We start from the raw sequence: 22,381 nt of genomic DNA, 5'->3' as shown, positions 1-22,381 counted from the left end.
ATAACCCAGTAAATCTCTACTGTGGTGCACAGGAGTTTAGCTGCACAATCCCATTTCAGACTGAAGGGATAAGGCTGGCAGGCACTCCAGCTGCAAGGGCTGGTGCTGCTGTGCACAGGAATGGCCAGAAGGGATTGAGCTCAGGAGCAGACCCTGTCCCTTGGGGTGCAGAGCTGCTGGGAGCTGCTGCCTGGGCGTGTGTGAGTGCAGGTGCTGGGGGCTCTGGGGGCTCCTGCAGCTGCTGGAGTTCACATCCAGGCTGGCAGGAGCTGTACTTGTGAAATGGCTCACACTTGCAATGAAAGCACTTTCACACCAGCCTCAAGTGCTGCTATTGGCTTCCTCCTGTCTCCAGCAAGCGTTTCCAATTTTAGAACTTGCTCTCATTTCTGAGCTGGGCTCCCTCTTCTCTTTTTTTCCCCACTGAGTTGAAAGCGTTGCACATCCATCCCTTTTATCTCTCTGTTCTCTCTTGAAAGGAACTTGCAGCCATTTCCCGTGTTACTTCTCTTTTTGCATGTACAGCAAAGTCAACTTTCTGAAGATTTGATCGCATTTTAGAGACAAAACATGCTCAATCAAAGGCACCAGCATCTCAATCACAGATTCTGTTCTGCACTTTCCAATGGACAGAGCCCCTTTTTTATCATTTTACTATTATTGTGCATTACGAGATGATTCAGTTTTCAATACAATTGTAGGGGTTTCCTTAATTTCTGGGTTGTTTATTATTATTATTATTGGGATTTTTTCCCCAAATACATACTTTTAGGACACCAAATTTGCTATATCCCAGGCTCCCAGTGTCCCCCCTTTGCCCAATGGATCTAATTTTTCTGCCTGGAAATTTCCCCAGATTGTAATTTGAGGATATGGAATATTTGTCTGGGGTTATTTGAAGTTAAGTTTCTAAAACAGACTATTGCATGCCTACAAATGTAACATCTACTCACTGTGTGCCAGATGATACAGGTGATGTTAATTCTAACTGGGTAAGTGTAGCAAGTCATGCTATAGCCAAAATCAGTCACGTTTCTGACTGAGAAATGTGTCACCCCTCCCAGCCATGTATGCCCTGGCCACCCACTATAAAAAATTGCTTTCCACTCTCATCAGCTGCTTAATATCTCTACAGACAATCTATTCAGATAGCAAGCTGAAGCTACTTTCAGTATCTCCAGTTTCCTTAACCCAAACAGTCATAATGTATTGCTGCACATCTGAGTAGCTTTCTAATTAATTGAATTATTGATTTGACATATTTCAGACACTGATCATTTAGAGCTGCTAAATTTAGAACCAGCTAGCTAGGAGCTATAATTTAGGAACTTGATGCTTTTTATTTTGATTGAACTTACTGTGTCCTGTGTTTTAAAGCCTATTGCCTTCAGTGAGAAGAATGTTCAAGTTTTGGGTTATCTATCTATCTATCTATCTATCTATCTATCTATCTATCTATCTATCTATCTATCTATCTATCTATCTGTCTGTCTGTCTATCTATCTTCATCATCATCTATCCATTTTCTTCCATGAAGAGTGGTGCTTTGCCTTTATTGTAAGAAAAAGGATATTTTTTTGCTTTATCATAGGACTATTTAATACATTCACAGGAATGTCCCTCGTGCCACACACAGGTGTCAGACCAATGACTCCATTCTCTTCTGGAAACCTGTCCCCCCTCGTGTGTTGCTGCTGAGAGTAAAAAGAAAGGAAAAAAGCTTGTTGGTGATTTGTTGCCCCTCTAACAAACATTTATTACAAGGGATTGTTCTTGACCATACTTTCTGGGTGAAGAAATGGGATATAACCAGAAAATCTTTAAGATGCAATAGAAAGAACTAATTATTTGGGGATGCTTTGTGACACCTTGCACTATTGATGAAGCAGGTGTAGCACTTGATCAGCATTTTTCAACAAAAGCAGGTATTTCATGCTAAAAGCTATTCACATTTTTTGCAGCTGGGCTCTTTGATAATTTGAATAGTGCCCAGGTGATAAATCTGTTGCTCTCACTTTGAAACAATACCTTTGCACCACACCCTTCTTTTGGTGAAAACAATATCCTAGTGCATGTCAAGGCCAATTTTGTCACTGAGAAAAGGAGCTTTGAGTGCTGTGGGGGCTTGAAGGTTTTTTTGAAGTTTGCTCCAGTGTTCTGTCTGTAGTCACTGCAGAAGTGCCCTGTCCACTCCCTGGTGCACTGAAGGTGGGAAATGCACAAAAAGCCCAAGGCTGAGGCTGATGCTGCAGGAACAGAGCACAGGCTCAGAGCTGGGGCTGATGAATTGCCTTGTCACAGAGATGTCACCATGCTATGAAACCCTGCAGAGGTTTTTGCCTCACACAGGTGTCACAGGTGCAGGAGGCTGTGTGGCAGGCTGTGGTGCAGCTGGGGAGTTGAGGGGTTTTTATTACCAGCAGCTTGTCAGAGCACAGAGCATCTCTGGGTGCATCATAGGGCTGCTCTGCTCTGGGTGTGAATGCAAGGCAAAGCCTTCTGTGTTCTCTCCAAAATTTCTGATGTGTTCCCAGGTGATCATTCCTTCTATGAGGAAGTTGAATTGCATTTCCTACCACTCTCTTGGGGGAGCACAAAACAATTTGAGTCTGTGATCTTTATTTCTTTATATGCAGGAGTTCTTTACGTTTGGGAGTTGGCTGTAAGACTGAGATATTTCTGAATGTGCTGCTGATCTAATCTTGTGTGATTCTTTCCTGTTGAGTTTAGAGGATGATCCTTTCCAAGCATCTCATGAAAAGATTTATTTAATCCTTATCACCATTTTGTGAGATTTTGCTGAATTACAATTATTGTTTTTTTCTGCTTTTGTTGAGAAGGAACTAGGATACAAGTAGTTTAAATAACCTGCCAGAGGCAAATCTGTGACAAAATTGATTGCAGAAACTGGATGTCCTGAGCCCAAGTGTCTAGACTGAGAAATAGTCTTTTTTCCCCATAACAACAGAATGCTATTGCTGAATTTCATTTTGAACTGATGGTTTTGGAGCATTGAGTTTTGAACAGATCACAGTCTCAGCTTGATTTGTGTGACTGCAATGTTTCATGTATGAATAAAAAAGAATGTTGCTGAGATTCTGTTACTTAGGAAATATAAAAATGTGTGTATATATATATATATTTTTTTTTTTTTTTTTTTTTAATAACAAGCTGTGCAGGTAGTTTTCCTTTCAGACATACCATGCCCACAGTGTGAAGTTACCAACTCTTTGGGGTATATTATGAGCTGATACCACACACAGTGACAAGAAGCATCTGCTCCTTTGCTTTGCCATAGTTTTCATGTCTCTTCCAAGGAGGAATGGGATTGGGGAGTCAGAGATGGGGCACGGAATGATGCAAGGAACATGACTGCTGCCAGGATCTAAAACTCTTTGTGTTATATACAATATGAGAGTGTTCAGCTTTGTGTTTAGCTTTACAAATACAGGCACCTGGGGCTGTTGGGACAGGGACACTGGAAGCTGGCCCCAGAATTATGGGGTGCTGAGTTTAGAGCCTGCACTGCACAGTCTGGGAGAGCTGCAGGCAGGGTGGCAGGAGATCCCAGTATGGGCAGAGCATGACTGGCAGCTTCTTGTTGGACAAGGGCACTTCAGCACCTCCTTAATCTCTTCCATCTGTAGCAAAGCTTTTTTTATTTGTTTTGGATTTTTTTCCCCCCCCCACCCTAACTGCAGCAGGCAAGGCCAATAGTGATCTGTATCTGGTGCAATTACCAGCAGGCAGTGGCTGAGACTGACTTCTTGTTCTTTCAACCATCCCTGCATCAGTGTGCAGGAGATTGCAGCTGAGCAGCTGAGACCCTTCTTCCCTTTCCATGGCATTTTTCCCCACAGTCTTCCTTTCCTGTCTTTTTTTTTCTTGTTTTCATTTTTTTACCACTGCTCAGTTGCCTATGGGTAGGAGGGTACTGCCTTACCCTGTCACACACACCTGAGAGAGAACAAAGACAAGACAGGTTTGGACAGGCCTGGTTTCTCTCAGAGATATAAAAATTCACAGTGTTTGTTAGCCCCCAGATTTTGTAGGAATGTGTATGAAGATACAATTTGGCCTTGCTCACAGTAGGTTTCAATACCTCAGATTTTATTGTGAATTGCTGGGAAGAATATTTGCAACTGGTACTGTATTTGTGCAATATTTATTCCATGCATTAGTCAGCTGTGGGGTTATTTTCTCAAATGGGCTTTTGCATATGTCTGAATGGCTAGGCTATATTTTGTGGTTTTTTGGGGTTTGTTTTTGTTAAATTCAGAGCATGTGTAGGTGAGGCATATATTACTTAAATAATTGTGACAATTCTCCTACCGAGAGTACTTCTGGTTGTCTGGCTCTGATACACTGTTGAATATTGCAGGAAGCAAAAGAGCTATACTTGCTTTCTTTAACAATTTCTTATTTTATTTTAGAATAAAATATGCATGAGAAGTTGTTTGCTATTTTTGTTTTTTTTTTTTTTTTTTACATTGGCATGAGACCTTACTTAAGGCATTTTGTAGTTTAGTGTCATTTCCATGAATAACAGTGGGAAAAACAGTTTTACTTTGCATTAGTATCTTTGGTAAAAACACAGACTATAAACCAAAGTGATTCTAAATGCAGGCAAAGAGAAATTATAAATGTTCCTAAAAACTGAGAGCTAAAATACAGTGCTGTATATGAGCTTTCAGTTTGATAAATACTTACTTATGAGGTCATAAATACTTGAGGTACAAAAGGTTAATGTAGTGTGAAAGGCTGTAAAACACAGCTAGCAACCTGCTAGATCATAATGATGCATTAGCACCTTTCAGTATGAATGCTGGTGGTTATAAAAATCTTCAGCTTGGATTTATTCTGTAATACAAGAATGTAAAGCCTAAGTATCTTCCCTGTGTACTTTTAGTTATCCTCTCATATTTATTTCTCTTTGAAAAAAAAAAAACAAACCCAACAAAGAACCAACCAAAAAAAAAAGAGGCTCTTCTGTTCATAAATGCTCGCTGACTGAAACTGATAAAAACCCATTTTTCACTAATATAATTTCTCAAAAGAATGTCAGGTGCTGTCTGGGTGCTCAAAGAAAGTAATAAAATAAAGTAATACTCAGTAATTTTATTCTCTCTTCTCTGTATTAATAAGTTTCCATGAGATAAAGTAAGCAATATAATGCATAAAGGAAACAAAAGTGATATAAATTTTGGAAAGCAGTAACGCAAGTTACCTTTGAGGGGAAAGAAATTCGGTACTAAAATCACAAACTGAGCATTTATTGAGTGGTAAAATTGACTTTATCATAATAAATACACTATTTCTCAGTCTCAGAAATCCTTTGCAGTTTATAATTGTCTCCAATGTGCTGATGCAGCTAATATTTCTCATTTAATATCTACCTCTGTGGAGTGTTAATTTTCATGCTTTGGTGCTCATTACTTTTTACTAAAACAAATTACTTCCTCTTACTGTTATATCAGAGCTTATGACACATTAGGATAATTTTACTGTCATTAATCTTTGGAGTCCGTTCCACTCTTTTCAATGAAGTGCCATGTTTAGACCAGGCTAAATTGAAACACTTAATAAAATCTGGAATCAAATATAAAAAAATTGCAGGCTTGCTTTCATCCTTCTCTACTGTCTGGTTACAAGAGAAGTATTTTATTTTTCAATTTATTCTCTTCATGAAGTACATCTGCATCTGGAAGATATTCAGTAGTTTTGGGGGACTAGACAACAAAAATGTTGAAGTGAAAATATTTGATTTAGACACATGCATCGTTTTTATTATAATTTTGAGGTATTGAAATTCTACACATTACGTTCTTATTAAGAAACAGTTTAAATTGATAGTGTTTGGATTGTGCAAATATATCTTCAGGAATCTCTGTAGATGATTATTTTTAGTTGAAGACCTTATTTAAATTTGTAAGGAACACTGCAAGCACTTGCTGTGCTGACAGAATTAGCACAAAAAATCCATGAGAGACCAGAGAGTGAAACATCTTGTAAAAGCCCTCATAATTTCTCTGAATAGAATATATTTTTTTCACAAATGCTGAAGTGGTTTGCTTTATTTTGGAGCAATTGGCCAAGCTAGAAATCCAAATCACAAAGCCCTGGTGGGCCAGTATATCAGATACATAACTTGCCTTGTCAAATGCTGCTTTATAGTACAAAAGACAGGATTCTGATGATAACAAAAAAAAAAAAATTAATTATATATTACCAATTTATAGATGCATATTAGGTTATGAGCCTTTCTGTGCCATGCAGGAACTCTGTTTATTTTGTTTGTTAGGATTTTTTGCTGAAAGCAGCCCCACTGCTCACTCATTCTGATGGACCAGCTGAGTGTTTCACCAGGGCCTCATCCCCCTTTCTTTCTTTCTTTTTTGAATTAAATGTCCACCTCATGCTACAGTAATCATGGATATTGTTAATAGAATTGCGTGGTAGAACTTAATTAACCTTTTCTTCTTGCTTTTTATTTAAAGGAAATTTGAGAGAGCTCAATGGCATGGTTCCTAATTTAATGCATCCCCCCAGTGTCTATTAGAGACTCTTCACTTGAGTGAGTCAGGTGAGGCAGAGCTGCCCATCCTTAGCTCCCAATTCATTTCCCCTCAGCTGAAATATTCACCTGACATTCTAATCAGGGAAGAGTAAAAGTGCTGAGTATATATGTTAATAAATATATATTCTTCATTAATTTAGATCATCTCATAACTGCAGCCATTAAAAGATATTGGATGGTTATGCAAATAACCTAAGGAATTTCAAATTGCACTGACCATTGTGAGTCTCACTTCTTGAGCTGCTTTTCTTTCATTTTGTAAATAATAATTAAAGCTGCTTGTGCTAGTTGTTCTCTTGCTATTGAGTGGTCAGTGGATGAGTACTGAGATGGAAGTGAGTGGACAGTAAAGGCTGTGATTTACAATTTTAGTTTTAAATCCACTTCCAGAAGTGCAGAAAATATAATTTTTTCCATTATTTCCTTTAGAAGCAGAGGGAGGGGAAGGTGCTACAAAAGTGGACAATATAAATGGAATTACAATTCAAGCCATATTTCTGTAAGCTACTCTTTTATCTTTCCCTGAAGGAAGTCTGTTTAAGTGTTCTCAGTTCATCATATTTCTAAATAAGTTTTACTTCAAATAGCTGTTAATTATTGCTGTAACTTCCTCTTGTATTAGTGTCTGAGTCCTGCTCACACAAAGATTCTTAGCTCATCCAGAATAAAGTCAGTTTTTATGGATTAAAAAACCCCTGTGATTTCCCCACATTCTCAGAGCCCAGTTTATGAAGTGTAGGCTTGGTTGTCAAACTGATTGATCAAACTCTTTTTTCCTTAAAAAAGCAGTAAAAGCAGTCAGTGTATGAAGCAGAATGAAAGTTCCACACCTAGAAAAAAGCAAAAAAGAGCCATGAAATGTTTTCTTGTGAGTATATGTAAGATTACCAAATATTTTCTGAAGCAGCATTGAATCAAAACAGAACTGTATGTCCTGAAATCACTAAAGAAACTGAAAATCTGTTTGGCTGATCTCTTATACAAGTTATGGAGACAAGCTTAGGTTTAGAAGCTGTTCCATAAACATAACTGAAAAATCTGTTTTCTTCTTTTTTTCCCCTTTTCCCGTTTAACTCCACTAACCTACAGAGATGGTTGACTGGGATTGGTGAGGCTTTCCTTTGCAGAAGTTTGATATATGATTTTTAAAAAGTAAATTATTCATGAAGTTTGATGAAAGACTGGCTTTGGAGTATCAGACATTGGCATTATTCTCACAGAGATTGGTGGCTGATAAGCTAACTCTCTGATAGGCATCTGGCAAAATTCTGTTTTCAGTTTTCCTTTATCTTGCTTTTTCCTTTCAGTTGGCCAGAAATAATAGATCACACTTTAGTTACAGTTCAAGGAACCGGGTGATCATTACAATTTTCAGTTACTAATATGGGAAATAAAGTGTGCACATAGAGAGAGACTTCAGTTATGTTGTGCAGGTGGAAAGGATACTGGAATGCAGAAAGGCAGGAAAATCCTAGCAAATAAGAAATGATGCAGTGATCATGACTGCCCAAAAAATAAATGTATTTATTTACTTACATGGTTATACTGTTGTACAGTATACTCAATTTATCTGTCAAGAGAATTTACAAGAGGAATGTAGGAATCTTAGCTGTCCAAGTGAGCTTTAAAGGTAAAATAGTGTAACCAAGTAAATCAATGCACAGTGAGGTGGTGCTGGAGTCCTTCCTGTATCATTAATCCTTCCTCCCTGAAGAGTGCCTGGCTTTTTTGGGTTGTGGCCATCACAGGATGGAGAGCAGTGATGGGAAGAGGTGACCTCTAGTTGTCATTTGCTGATATAATATCATTGCTTTATTGTGTGATAATTTGCTTGATGTGATGTTTATTCTGCTGCAAGGCCATGCTGAGGTGTGGAGGTTTCCATTTCTCTGTGTCTGAGAGTCTCTTTTGAGCCAGATCACCAAAAATTAAGGATCTCTGTGTGCGGGGTGTTTTGTGTACCACAGAAAATGGAAAATTTTGCCCATCCAAATGAACATTTTTCCCACTCCCTTCTTCTTTTGCTTGTTCTTGCATTGTTCTTTTCTTCATTCTTATGTTGTTTTCTCACAATATTCTGGCATCAGCCTTTGTGAATGATCCTCATCAGGGCACTGCTGGTCCTTCCTGCCCTGCCCTCCTCCCCTGGGCTCCCCATCACAGCCCTGCCTGCCATGAGACCCCCTGAACAGGACCCTGAGCCCCCTGAACAGGACCCTGACCCCACTGAATGGGTTTTTGACCCCCTGAACAGGACCCTGACCCACTGAATGGGTTTTTGACCCCCTGAACAGGACCCTGACCCAGGGGTTGCTGTCCTGCTCAGACCTGGCTCCTGCCCTGTCACTGCTTGCCAGGGCTGTACAGGGCTGGATATTGTTGCTGGACCTGGCCTCAACGTGCTGACAAATCCAGCAGGATCAACCAGAGCAGGTTGTTCAAGGCTGTGTCCAGATGGGTGTTGGACTCCTCCAGGGAGGGAGGTCTCTGGGAAACCTGTTCTAATGTTAGATCACTCACAGGAAAAATTTTTCCCAGCTCCTACACAGAATGTCTGTGCTGCAGCTTTTTCTCATTGCTTTTTGTTCCCTCACTGGGCCCCACTCCCCAGAGTGTAGTTCCTTCATCTTTCCTCCCTCTCATCAGGCATTTATGCCTTCTCTTTGCAGGCTGAACAGTCCTGGCTCTCCCATTCTCTCCTTGCTTGCCACATGCTCCAATCCCTCACGTGTTGTTGACTCCTGTTCCATTTGGGCTCTTTTCCTGCAGCACTGCTCTTCTGCCAGTCCCTCCCTGCTCGTGGGGCTGTTCCTCTCCACTGCAGGACTTTGCTGAGCTTCACAAGGCTCCTCCTGCCTGCTCCTCCAGCCTCTCAGGGTCACAGCCCCTGGGCTATCACCCACCCTGCCTGCTCCATCTACCAACAGCATCAATTGAGCAAGCCCCTTGAGAATTCCAGGGGAGATGAGTGTGTGCCACAGTGGCTGTACCCTCCTGTACTGACTCCTGAAGGGAGCTACAGGCAGCAAAACTGCCTGGGACTGGTATGGCTAGTGGCTCTTCTGTACAGATGTGAGATGAAAATAGAAATATCTTGGCTGAGAAATGTCTGGTTGCTGTGCTTGAGGATGAATAAGGGAAGAGGTCTGTTGGCAGGCTTGCTGTGAGCAAGAGGGAAGGATGGGGATTAGATTTAAACTCACTGCCAATCCTGATTCCAGGTTTGCTGTTAGAGAATGTCTCCTTTCCAGGGGGATCCAAGTCTGGTTTCCAATTCTTCAAAAGATGTTTCCATAAACTTGAGTATCAGTACTCAAAGCAGTTCTGCAGTGGGGGCTGCACTGTGCAGCTCAGTAACAAGCTGCATTCATATGATCAAGCAGAATTCATCACAACATCAGCATTCACAGCTAGATTTGAAATGATGGTGTAAACCCTTTAAAAATTCTTTGAACCATCCACTACTCTTTAGATTTGTTTCTTTTTTTGAAGTGGGAGAAGGGAAGGACAAATGGATGCTTCCTAAATTTTTTAATTGTCTTTCACATTAATGAAGGGAAGGTGTTGGGTGATCTTGAAGTGAAGGATGAAAGAAAATGATTTACATAAAGCATAATGTTCCTTGACACTTCGGTGTCTGGTTCTGCCACTGGGAAACTTGAGGCACACTGCTTTTGGAGAAGAGCAGGTACAAACCTGCTTTTCCATTCAAAATGTCACAGCTCTTTGGAAATGCTGCTTGCATTTGGCTGCAACCTACTAGGACATGAGACCACCAAACACACCCAATAGGAAAAATAAATTCAGCTGTTTTTTCATGAAATGAGTAATCTAATTTTGAGAAATTACTATCCTGCAAGGAGCTGAACTGCCTTTTGTTAAGTTGGTGAGTACCTCAGTATAAAAAGAGCAGTGTGATTTAGAAAGTGTCTTTTTGTGAAATGGAGAGCCCTCAAATTTCTCTGTATTTCAGAGGGTTCAACAGCTGACTCCTTGGGCAAAGATATGCAAGTGAGCAAATGGAAAGTCACAGTAGGTGAGGGGTCAAACAGAGAAAAACCTTTTATCACGCTGTCACATTTTCTTTCTCTTGGTGAGCTGGAGCTGGAGCAATCAGCCGTTCTCTCTCAGCAGGAAACTCTGCTCTCACAAGTTCACTCAGCAGTTGGTTGTGTCAACACAACCCTCACAAAAAGGGACTTTACATGCATGATATAAATCTAGTTCAGAGGGGAATTCCAGAAACTAGTGTGCATTGATTCAAGCTGAGGGCAAACAACTCGTAGCCAAACCTGCAAATGTTCCATCTAAAGGCATTTTTGGGTTTTTATTTTTTAATTTTTAAAAGGAAGTAATATCCCCTGAGGCTGTACAGAACAGTATTTAATTAGTGTGTTTTTTTATTTGGACAAATATTGTTAAATGTCACAGCATTGTACAAGTTAGTTGCAGATGTTGAAAGTCATTTTGTCCAGATAGAGCCTGCTGCCAGAACAAAAGTTTAATAAGCTTTATTGCAGCACTGCAGCCTTTTATAATGTTGACTTATGAGGAATAACACTTTTTTAGCTAATTAGAACATTTAAAAAAAGAATCTCATTCTATATTAGAGCAGTAATGCTTGTGCATGAATGAATGACCACAGGTAAAAGTACAGTTGCCTTGCTGGTATTGATTTATGTTCTTTTCTGAATAATTTCTTCATAACTCAAGGTAATAAATGAGTTGGAGAGGAGAACTTGGGGAGAATCAGTGGATTTCCAGAAATCAAGTATGCCAAGCTTTGCATCAGTCACAGTCTTATTCTCAAGGGCATTGTGTCCTGATTTATTGCCTATCAAAGTGTAACTTTGTTTTAAGGACTATCACAACCATTACATATATTTACCTGTAAGCTTTGCAAAATCTTTTAACAATTCTTAATCTATTTTACCCCTCTTCCCTTAAACTTTATTACTTAGATGGCAGATCTGTATTTCTGCATATTTAAAACATAACACAGCTATCCCCTATTGATACTTTCAGACATTTTCCAAGTCTTACATAATTTTAGATATCTTATTTCATATAATCCAATTTATTTGGTGTGGTGGGTGGAAGGAGTGTGAGCCCTGAGGTGTCAGGAAGGGCAGGTGTGGTGCTGAGGCTTTGGGTGGTGGTGAAACCACACCATGAGTGCTGTGTCCTTTCAGACACACAGGGGGAAATGAGAGATGAATCTGCAGAGTAAATGTGCTGAGCAATTTGTGGGGGAAAATGTCATGAACACAACACTTTTTAGTGTTGAGGATCCTGGTGGCTTCTTGTTCTGGTAATACTTTGTAAGCCAGCTTGTGCAGTGTGAAGCTACAGCTCCCACTCAAATGATGAAAATCCCTCTGATCAAGATTTCTATATTTACTGTCATGTGTTTTTTTTAATATGTTTTCATTGGTTGCCTGTCTGGATTTTACATTAAGCTTTCAAACATCGAAACAAAGTTATTTTTGAACACTTTCTTCCTGCAAGAATTACATCAGAAAAAAAAAAAAGTCTTCTGAGTAACACATGAAAGAAGAATAACAAAATCAATAGAGTATTACTTTTTGTCTCTGTATCACTACTTAAGATTTTTCATTTGGATTAAATTAATGCATTTGTCCTTTGACACTATATTTCCTAATCTTTCTGCTAGTTTTTTTAAGGATAAATCCAAGGAATTTTTTTTTTAATACTATCTTGTGAAAATATCACAATAATTGAGTTTTATTATACATAGTGTGAACTCCTGAAGATGTGCATGCATTTACTTCTTGGCTAATGGAGCCAGGATGCAGCTAATTAGGGAAAGGTTTTGTTAATTGCTGTTGTGATGTTGTGGATGGGATCAGTAGGTGGTCAGAAATATTTATTGAATCGATGCATGGAATAAATAATTCATTAAAAAAACCTTTTATCGTTCCTTCTCCTATTTCATGTTACTGATATACTGACGTCAGCTGGATGTCCTTAACTGAACTTGGCAACTGCTTGGTTACAGACAACTCTTTTAAAACATTTTACAAATTTACATTTTAAAAAATAATACCTGCTCTTTATGCCAGCAAGTTTGGCCCAAGTTTTGAGACATGATCACAAAGTCAAAAAAATGTATGGCTTTTGGTCATTCTCCTGCAGGCATGATTGATATGCTATTCCCTGAGACCCTGCTGAATATTTTAGAAGAAAAATGATGAACCAGCAAAGGCAATGTAAAGCACTATATAAGGGCTATATTCCATATTGTTAAGGAAGATTAATTGGGGAAATAATTAATGTAGCCAAGTTATTAATTACTCTTTGGTTGTCCTGCAGTACCAGAGGCTTAAGAAACCTATCTTATTGCTCCTATCTGTCCTCAGAATTAATGATCTCTTATTTAGGCTGCTAGCTCTCCATGCATAAGCTATCACAATAATAACAGTGCTTTCTTGTAGCCTGTGGTATCAGCATCCAGAATGCATCCATCTAGAAATGAGAGAAATAATCACTACTGCTTGCAAGCCTTCAGCCCTGAACAATACCCAGTCTGCTGAAACCCCAGAGCATGTTCAATAGTGGAATGTCAGAAACTGCTGAAGCAAAGCACAGAATTATTCAGGTTCTTTTTCATTTGTCAGTAAATTGGATTAAGGGATTCTAGCAGGGTGTGCTTGTGTGTGGCAGTGTATCTAAAACAAATGCCCCAGTCAGAGTCAGCCACCTTACACTGTCTTCCTGGGAGTGAATTGTATTCATCTGACTGCTCAAGGACCTCTGGGTGGAATGTCCCAGAAGGGAGGAGGTTGTGTGCTCTCCCTTACTGAACATCTAACACACTTTTGCCCATGAAATGGAGGGAGAATGGCTCTTGGGCATTAATAGACTGGCCAGTGGCCAGGGTGAGAGCCCAGCACTCAGAGAAGGGACAGCACAGCCTACAGACTTGGCTCCTCTTCTGCTTCATTCAGGGCTGTCCCAGTGATTGCTTTGGTCAGTTTGCATTTGCTGCTTTAGGTAGTAAAATATGAACATATTCAATATGAAACCAGGATCATTATACCTTTTGTAATTTGGGAAATAGAGTGAAGTTAATGGTAATGCTGAAATTGCTTTGTCAAGTGGGTATAACATCAGGGTGAAGTTGTGACCCAGGTGAAATAAAAGGGAATTTTGCCATTAAAAACAAGAGGGTCAGGGCTTGCCCTGCAGGGTTTCAGTCACAGTGTCTCTGAAACCAAGCATCTCTGGAGTGTGAGATACTCAGCTACAGCAGAAACTTAGCAACATAATCATGGAAGGGTTAGTGTTGAAGTGACCTTAAGGATTATCTAGCTCCAAATCATCAAATGCGGACATGATTATAGTATTATAATTATTTCTTTCTGTATAGCAGCAAGCCCCACATCTGTGTGTTTTTTGCATTTGATCAGAACAAAGAACAGTGCACATTTTCTTCAGGAAAGGATTCTTAAATGGATATGGCATGAGCTACATGCTGTGCAGTGTGAGGTCCTGGAAATATTTTTATTTTTAGAGCTAATTTGAAGAATTAATCTCAACTTTTAATATTCTGAAGGCAATGAGATCTTACTATTGATCTTACTCAAGAGAAAAGGATAAGAGAGGCAGTACACAAGGAAAGTCACTGATACTTCTGGTAATGTTTATCACCACTGTGAAATAGCACAATAATAGAATTTTTTTCCTGTGTACATCTTTGTGTGAACATTTAAGCCCAAACAGATGGATCTGTGTCTATAACTCAATTTTTTCTCTGTTGTTATGCTTCTGGGTAGCATGTTGCAGAGCTGGGACTCTTCAGAATATAAATTTACCAAAACAAGTATGATTAATTAATCAGTTGATCTACTTAAGAAAGCAGGAAAAAGCTACAAGCCCATCACTTTGTCAGTTCTGTCTTAGTGGTGTATCTGAGAAACAGCATTTTCAGAAAGTCCCAAACTCGGTTTTAAATTATTCTCTTTGCTCACTTTTTAATGGAAAGGTAACTTTCCAGAATCTAGATCCTTTTAAAATGGAAAATGTGCAATATTATCTGAGGGAAGGATGAAGATGATTTACTATGCATGATTTTTTCAGTTTGTACACATTGGGCATGGTTATATTTTTGCTCAGGACGTATATATATATTTTCTGCTGAACTTTTCTCGATTGCTTTTTTTATCGGGTTTACAAATCAAATCAAACAGGTATATTGCAGAGCTCTGATATTATTTTCTGTGCTTATAGCACAATGTATTGAATTATGCTTGCTCATGTACTGCTGCTGCTATTCTCTCCAGATTGAGAGAGAATGACTGTGGGGGCTGTAAATTCACTTGGCTTCCAGCACCACCGGTTAAATCAAGAGCCCTGTTCAGGCTGGAGAAGAGACAGAGCAAGTGTTCATTACACAAATCAATTTGGTCAAAAGTACAGCACAGTGGGTACCCAACCATTGCTCACATAATATTGTCAACTTAATCAAATAATGCCTAGAAGACATTCACAAGCTCTTTCTCTCTGAGAAATAACTTGATTGGTGCAGCAGGAAAAAAACAGGTGCTGTTTTGAGCATTTATAAAAAAAAATCAATGGGTGCTTTCTTTTTTGCTAAATTTAAAATTTTGAAGAGCCTTACCCTATGCTGGCATGTATACATGAGATGCTCAGCACCTAATTTGCCATTGATCATATTTTAAAAAAAGATGTTCCTTTTCTTTTGTCTTTCTTTTCTCCTTGTAAATATTTTAGAGGTTATTCCTGCTAGAATTAGGCTGTTCTTCCTCTAGACTTGGTGTGGGTTTAAAAGATATGCAACAGAGCTGTGCTTGTTTGCAGATTATAGCAGAATGATCAGGACTTTCTCATGTTCCAATGCTGCTTATTTTCACTTTGTCCAGAAAGAGATAAAAGGTTTAGTTCCATTTCAGGTGTTCCTACAGGTCTGTGTAGCCTTTAGAAGCTGAGACTGGGAACAGGGTGCAAACAGCTCTTCTGTGACTGCATTTCACTGTGCTGGAAACAGGAGTTGAGGGTGAAAGACTCTGCACACCATCATTGTTTTGTAGGAAATGAAAGATATTAGTCAGTGAAAAAGAATGGAGGGAGAGTGGAACACTTGGGATTCTGGTGTAGGAAACATTGCAGGGCTGGCTGTCCGCAGAGATGGATGGAGAGGGACACACAAAATCTGTAAGAATTTTAAGGAAGGAGAAAGGAACAGGGATTTTTTACCCAAGCAGGGTGCACAAGACCCTTTCTCATCTCAGGCTCACTGACCATTGTTCTGCTGGGTGTGGTGCCTTTGCTGCAAGTGCTAAAAGTCGGGGAGTTAATATATTTTTCCAAATTAAAAAAAAATGTCAAATTTATTTTATCCAAACAAATATTTGGTTTAGTGATTTTCTTCACTTTTATATTTTTTTTCCCTAAATTCTCAGGAGAAAGCTAGAAAAAACCAGAAAAAATACTTCAACAATTGTACTTCAGTGTGAAGTCTTTAAGAACTTGAGTGAAGTCTTTTAAATTAAAGAAGCTTTCAGTTTCTAGAACTGAGTTAAAGAAACAAAAATATTTTGATAATGGTAAAGAATTTCTGTAGAAAACAGTAGATATTAACTCTCCAGATGATGAATTTGGTTTAAAAGGATACCAAATGATTATACTGAAATTATATTATATATATATATATAAAAAAATATTTTTCTGAAATTCCCTCTTTGATATGGGTCTGCTTATCTGTAAGAATGTTTAAATTCTAATTTATTTTAACACTTAAGCCTTCAGTAGCTCACTGAAGTAAAAGGAGCTCACCTCTATTTGTTTTGCTGTGAGTGAGAATTTGATCTTTTATTTCTGCATTCTGTATTTATAACTTTCATTATAAGTTTTAATGCTATCATATATGAAGTATCTTGCATATTTTATAATTGCAAATATGTGGAGGAATAGGGGTCAGAAAGCAGCCTGATTGCATGCAAGACTGCAGGATAGAGGAAGGATAATGCCACATCCTAACATCAATTAATTTTTAAAGGACTATCAGACACCACTCTTCAGGTCCTCTGGCAGTGAAGGGATTCTCCTGAAATGTATTATGTATGTGTGAGGTAAATTACATTCTGGTTCTGTGAGTCCACAGAGCTCTGAAAGTTGCTTGGCTGGGATTTTTCAAAATCCAGCCTGTCCTCTGCCCCCTGTTTGTTTTACCTCCTTGGTGCTACTTGGAAATTTTTGCATAATCCTCACATTCCAATTTCAATTTGTGGTTATCCTTGCCCAGATCTCCCAGGCACACCCTTGGATTTCTGGATGACAATGTGCTTTGTAAAAGCCTGTTACACTGCCAAGCCTTTTGGTATGTTCTACATGGTTTAGCCCTGTTAATTCTGCCCCATTTCTTGAGGGTCATGGACAGTTAGGAATTGTTGATGACAGTGACTTGCTGAAATTTCTGGTTTTCAGCTCTCACTGCCCAGACTCTGACACATTCTGTGCTGACAGTGTAAATTTGAGGCTTCTTAGAATAAAAAAATATATTTTTAAAAGTGGTAAAACCAACGAAAGGCCCAGAAAATAACAGTACCTGGATTTATCCTCTTCACTAAAAATTTGTAACTCCATTTTAAGACCACCTTCAGAAACCTCACTGGATTTTGTTGACGATAATCTCTTCAGGTGCTTAGTAGGGCAGTTGCTCCCAGTGTTTTGGGATGTTCCTGGTGCACAGTTCAGCCCGTCTCTTCTTTATTTCTGTGAAGAAAATGAACAGAGATTTCTCTTTTTGATTTGCATTTATACAGGATGCTGATCATGTAATTTCTTCCTGAGGCACCCTCTGTTCCTGAAGCTTAACAGCACCTGCAAAATTCTTCAGTTCTCTTCAGATTAATCTAATTGACCTCGGATTCTTCTGGAGTGTTGTATTTCAAGAGATTCCATTCTGTCATCCCCCACCTGCTCTCACATACCAAATTTCTTTCATATTTCTCTCCTTTTATGCCTGAAGGTAGAAAATAATCCCTGTGGTGTCTCTGGGTGAAACCTCAAAATCCAAATTTTGGAGTTGATTTTAGATAACAATAGATTAGCATGGAACATTTTTGTCTCTTGACAGCTATATACAATATTTTCTATTTATATCACTAAATATTCATAAAGATAAATTATTTACTTTGTGAGCCTGTGAGTTCAGGGAGTAGCAGACAGAGATGTGATGGCACTGACTCACTTTTAGATTTACATTTGATCTGATCCAATTATTTGTTTGGATCACTTATAAATCTTTCTCCAGTGCACAAAGTTTGTGTTTCTGTGAATCTCATCATCTGCTGTGAAATATCAGAGCTGCTACTGATGGACTGATGCTGCTGCAGAAATTAGGACCTTTATTTATAAAGTGTTCTTAGCACAGAAGTGTAGGCAATACAGATGTTAGTACTTTTAATTTGAGAACATTTGTATTCTCTAGGGAGGATATTGTTGAATTTCACTTGCTAGAATTAAATTTATATGTAGTTATTGCTGATGTAAATGATGTGTTCTGTTTGAGTTCTTTTGCTTCCTCTTCAGCAGGCTTGTTGGTACTAAAACTGTGTGGTAAGGTTTATTTTATTTAACCATTTTTATGTTGCTTAAACTCTTGTCTCCTGAAACAAATTTCATACTAGCAGGAAATAGGTAATTTCTTATTTTTGATCTTTAAATGAAAAAAGTCAGAAAGACAAACTGAATGTCACATTGGCACACAAGAGAAAGATAAATACTTACAAAAACAACAGGGTCAGAAGGAAGAGGAAAGAGCAGAGAGTGACGGCTGTCAGATCATCTTTGTAGTTTTCCATTCAACTATTTTTTTTCTCCTTCTATTGTTCCAAACCCCTCTGCCCATGCAAACGAGTATGAGTGTGCTGTTTTAACATAGCATGCAGAACCTTGTGTGCTGTACAAGCATTAATTAATTAGTAATTAATTAAAGAACAGAGAGGAGTTGTTTTTATAACATATGTTATAAATGCTGATGTACCACCATTGGGTAATTTTACTTTTTGAATGAGGGGCATTTTTTTTCTTTCATCTCACTGAGGATTTATAATTTGTTTATTAAATCATAACACCTGGGAATATCCTTTAATTTTAAACCAGAATTTTAAAACCAGGGAACGGTGTCCCTGTAAGAAATACCATGACATCACCTCATTTCGGCAAGGAAGAAAATCTTCAAAACTTTTTTTCCTGAGTCTCACACTTCTGTCAGGCAACCTTCACCACTGATTAAACTTGTGCTCCCTCTCACAACTCAAGGCCTTTTCTGTAATGGCCACCATTTATCTGTGCAGAATGACCCTTCAGTGGCCACCAGCCCTGCTCAGAAACAGCAACGAGGGTGAGATGTGTCACCTGCCTGCTGTGCAGAGTCCAGTGCCCTCTGAGGGGAAGCTCTAATCTCATTTGAAGGTGTCTGGCTTGCTCAGTTCCTTGGCAAACACAGAAGAGGTTAAAGGAGTTTCTCTAATCTTATAGGGAGATATATTCATTCATTATTTAAGAATAGCTAAGCAAATCTACAAATAATAACCTATTTATTCTCCTGTTTATTCTGAATACATATCACTGAAAATGCATGCTGTTGAGACAGAAATGGACTTGTTTTTTGTGTATTTAAACTTCTGCTATTCTTCACTACTTTGAAGCAAATTTAACTACTTTTTACTTTTTGGTGTTTTTTTTTTTTTTTTTTCTTTGAGAATTTAAGCCCACCTCCTTGTATTAAAAATATCCAAAATACTTACAGTGTGTTTTATTTTGCTTTACCCTTTTAGCAGACAGATGATGCAGCACAGACTGATGGCCAGCAACAGACACAATCTTCTGAAAACACAGAAAACAAATCACAGCCAAAACGGCTCCACGTCTCAAATATACCATTCAGATTCCGGGATCCAGACCTTAGACAAATGTTTGGTGTAAGTGCTCATCGTTTATTTCTGCTTTTTGTACATTTGCACTGCAGTAGGTGTTGTGTGTTATTGGCAGCTCTATCTCTGATTGAGGCTGTTTAGCCATTTTCAGGAAAGATTCCACTTTAATCTATGTGTAATCAAATATCTGATTTGCCAATCACAACCAGGAAAAGAAATGACATAGATTCTGCTGGATGTGATGCACTTGAGTGCTTTGTGCTGCTTTTACAAAAAAGTGTTGTCTGTTGTGGTTTAGATGAATACATATTGCTGCTATATACATCTAGATTTATCTGCCTGCATTTACTGATTTTGGAGAGCCTGATATTAAACAGTCAGTGCCTGACCTGAGCAAGGGACACAAAAAGAAGGCATGGGCTGAATTTCAGCACAGTTCAGACACAGAATCCTCACCCATCTCCACAGGTTTTGTAGGTCTGTAGGCTTTGAAGGTTTTTATTAGTATTTTGCTGTAAGTCTCTCAATTTGTCTTTCCCCCCAGGCCACAGGTGTCTTCAAGCACATCCCCTGTGTTTCACACAGCCCTGGGCATGCCATCAGCAACAGGATTATAAACAACAGAGCTTAGACTGGGTGTCTTCTCCCTGATCCAAGGACTCCCAGCTTTAGTTTGAAATGCCACTAAACCCCATCTAGAAATAATACTTGATCATCTATTGGAACCCAAGCCAGCACTCTGAAGTATTCATGTGCTCTCACTATCCTTATTCTGCCTCACTAAACCCAAATTCTCTCCTGCATTACAGTTGGTTATTCAGTGCAGCTCCAAGTGCCTCACAGCTCTGGAATTCCATCTTTCATGTTCAGCTCAGATTTTTAAGTCCTTCTAATGTGTTTGTATGCAAGTCAAAATATGGTGTTTCTCAGTATTTATTCCTCTGAAGGAAACAGTTCCTGGAAACAGAATCCTGGTGTAGTACTGGGAAATGAGAGACTGTTCTGCTGGGTCTGACTTGGTTCAAGTTACCTCCCCTGAACACAGCTCCCAGCTCATCAGCAGAATAGCAGAAGGCATAATAATTAATCCTCCAGAGAAAAATATGCTAATTTATTTAACTAAACAAACCACTTAAAATAGGTTTTATTTGAAAAAAAATTAAATGAAAGGATTTTTGGTAGGTATTGTAGTAATTTATAAATGAATAAACACACTTGCTTTTAGTGCTTCTAAGTCTTAGGTGTCAAAAGACTGACACTGGAGAATGGCTGGAGTTTCCAGCTGACTTCCAGAATGACTTGGTAACAGAAAACATTTAGCTTCTGAAATAGCAGAAAAATGAAATTTCTGCCTGTGTGAGTTGAAATATTTAATATGAAATATGGCAGATCTGCATCATGTCCACATTATACACACAGTAGATGATCTTTTTACATGAACATGAATATAACAGAGGAGAATTATTTAAATATCAAGTCCATGTCTGCATCGAGGCTGAAGTTGCAGTTAAAAAATTAATTAAAGGGTGAATGCAAGAGCATGAAATAAACCAAAGTATATCAAGTGATGGTTGATTTTTTCATGGCAAAGTTGAAACTCTTTAATAAGCTGGAGAAGGAATACTGTCCTTTCTGGCCTGTAATTGTTTATTATATCTTAAAATACTGGAGTACAGGCTCATTTCCACAGTTCCTGGTACTCTTGTTGGATTATTCTCCATTTGCCTGTCTCTAATTTCTGCCTTTTTGTTTGTTATTGGGTCACTTATCAATGCCAACCCCAATCCAATGCTGCATGTTAATGACATATGGAATAAGAGACATGACCCCCTGATTCATTACATTGGCACCTCACAAAATATGTCCTGACAGGAAGTATTCTAACATTTATTCCCCTCCTAAGCCAGGTCCAGCAGGGCCTTTCCTCTGGGACAAGCAGCTGGGTTCATCTTTTGTATATGCAGACAATGTCTGGGGAATTGAGTGCTATGGAAAGTCAATAGGAATTACAGCCACTTCTAGTATTATTATAAAAATACAATTCTGAGCAGAGAAAAAATCCCCCCAAAGTGAGTGTCCATTCTAGTTTTTCAAATTATGCCCCAGTAAGACAAAACTTCCTAGGGAATAATTAATAATATTTCAGCAAGGCTGGAAAGAAATCCTCAGTGCAACAAAACTCCCACCTGGTTCAATCTCGTTCTTGTAGTGATAAAACCAAACTTCTTCACCTGTTCTGGAAAATGCAGAAATTTGGGACTTTTATTTCACTGTGATCATGATTTAACTCTCTTTCCTCTGTCAGGGGCTTCACTGAGCTTCAGGTTCCTCCATGGAGTAATGAGCATTATGATCCCCACAATTTAGAAATAATATTGATCTGACTCCTTTTAGTGTTGTCTTTTTTTTTTTAATGTTTAACAATATTTAGTTTTATATTGTTTAATATTGCACCATTTCCTGAAGCAAACATTTGTATTGTATATGATAGAATGGCTGAAGTTATTAATGAACTTTTTTTCATGTAACTTTTTCTGTTTCTTTGCAGCAATTTGGTAAAATCTTAGATGTTGAAATTATTTTTAATGAGCGAGGCTCAAAGGTAAGCAGTTTAATTCACCTGTGGAATTTTTTGTTTTGTTTAAAATATATGAGTAAAAGGAAACAACTGCACTGCTGTGACAAAATAATGTCTGAAATTTTAGGTTAGTGGAAACATCTTCTGAGCTGTCAGTCAGTTTTCTAAGCAGTAAGAAAATCATTGGACTCATATCTTTCAAAGGGGGTAATTTTAACTACTCCAAACTGTCATCTGTTATATGGGAATGTTGATTTTCACTGTCCTTATTCTTCAAGGGTAATTATTTCATTTATTTTATAG

At 38.4% G+C, this 22,381-nt stretch overlaps 1 protein-coding gene across 50 annotated transcripts in view; it reads left to right on the top strand.

Annotated features, from left to right (window-relative positions):
* Nucleotides 1–22,381, top strand: part of RBFOX1 (RNA binding fox-1 homolog 1) — a 1,017,140-nt gene that overhangs the window by 907,913 nt on the left and 86,846 nt on the right. For all 50 annotated transcript variants that reach the window (XM_079320751.1, XM_079320738.1, XM_079320785.1 and 47 more), the window contains 2 exons: nt 19,402–19,545; nt 22,049–22,102. In XM_079320751.1, coding sequence (XP_079176877.1) covers nt 19,402–19,545; nt 22,049–22,102 — 198 coding nt within the window. The remainder of the gene's footprint in view (nt 1–19,401; nt 19,546–22,048; nt 22,103–22,381) is intronic.

This window comes from Erithacus rubecula, assembly GCF_903797595.1.
Source record: "Erithacus rubecula genome assembly, chromosome: 17".
NCBI lineage: Eukaryota > Metazoa > Chordata > Aves > Passeriformes > Muscicapidae > Erithacus > Erithacus rubecula.
Note: the sequence above shows the minus strand (reverse complement) of the source record. Positions and strands in the feature narration are given on the sequence as shown.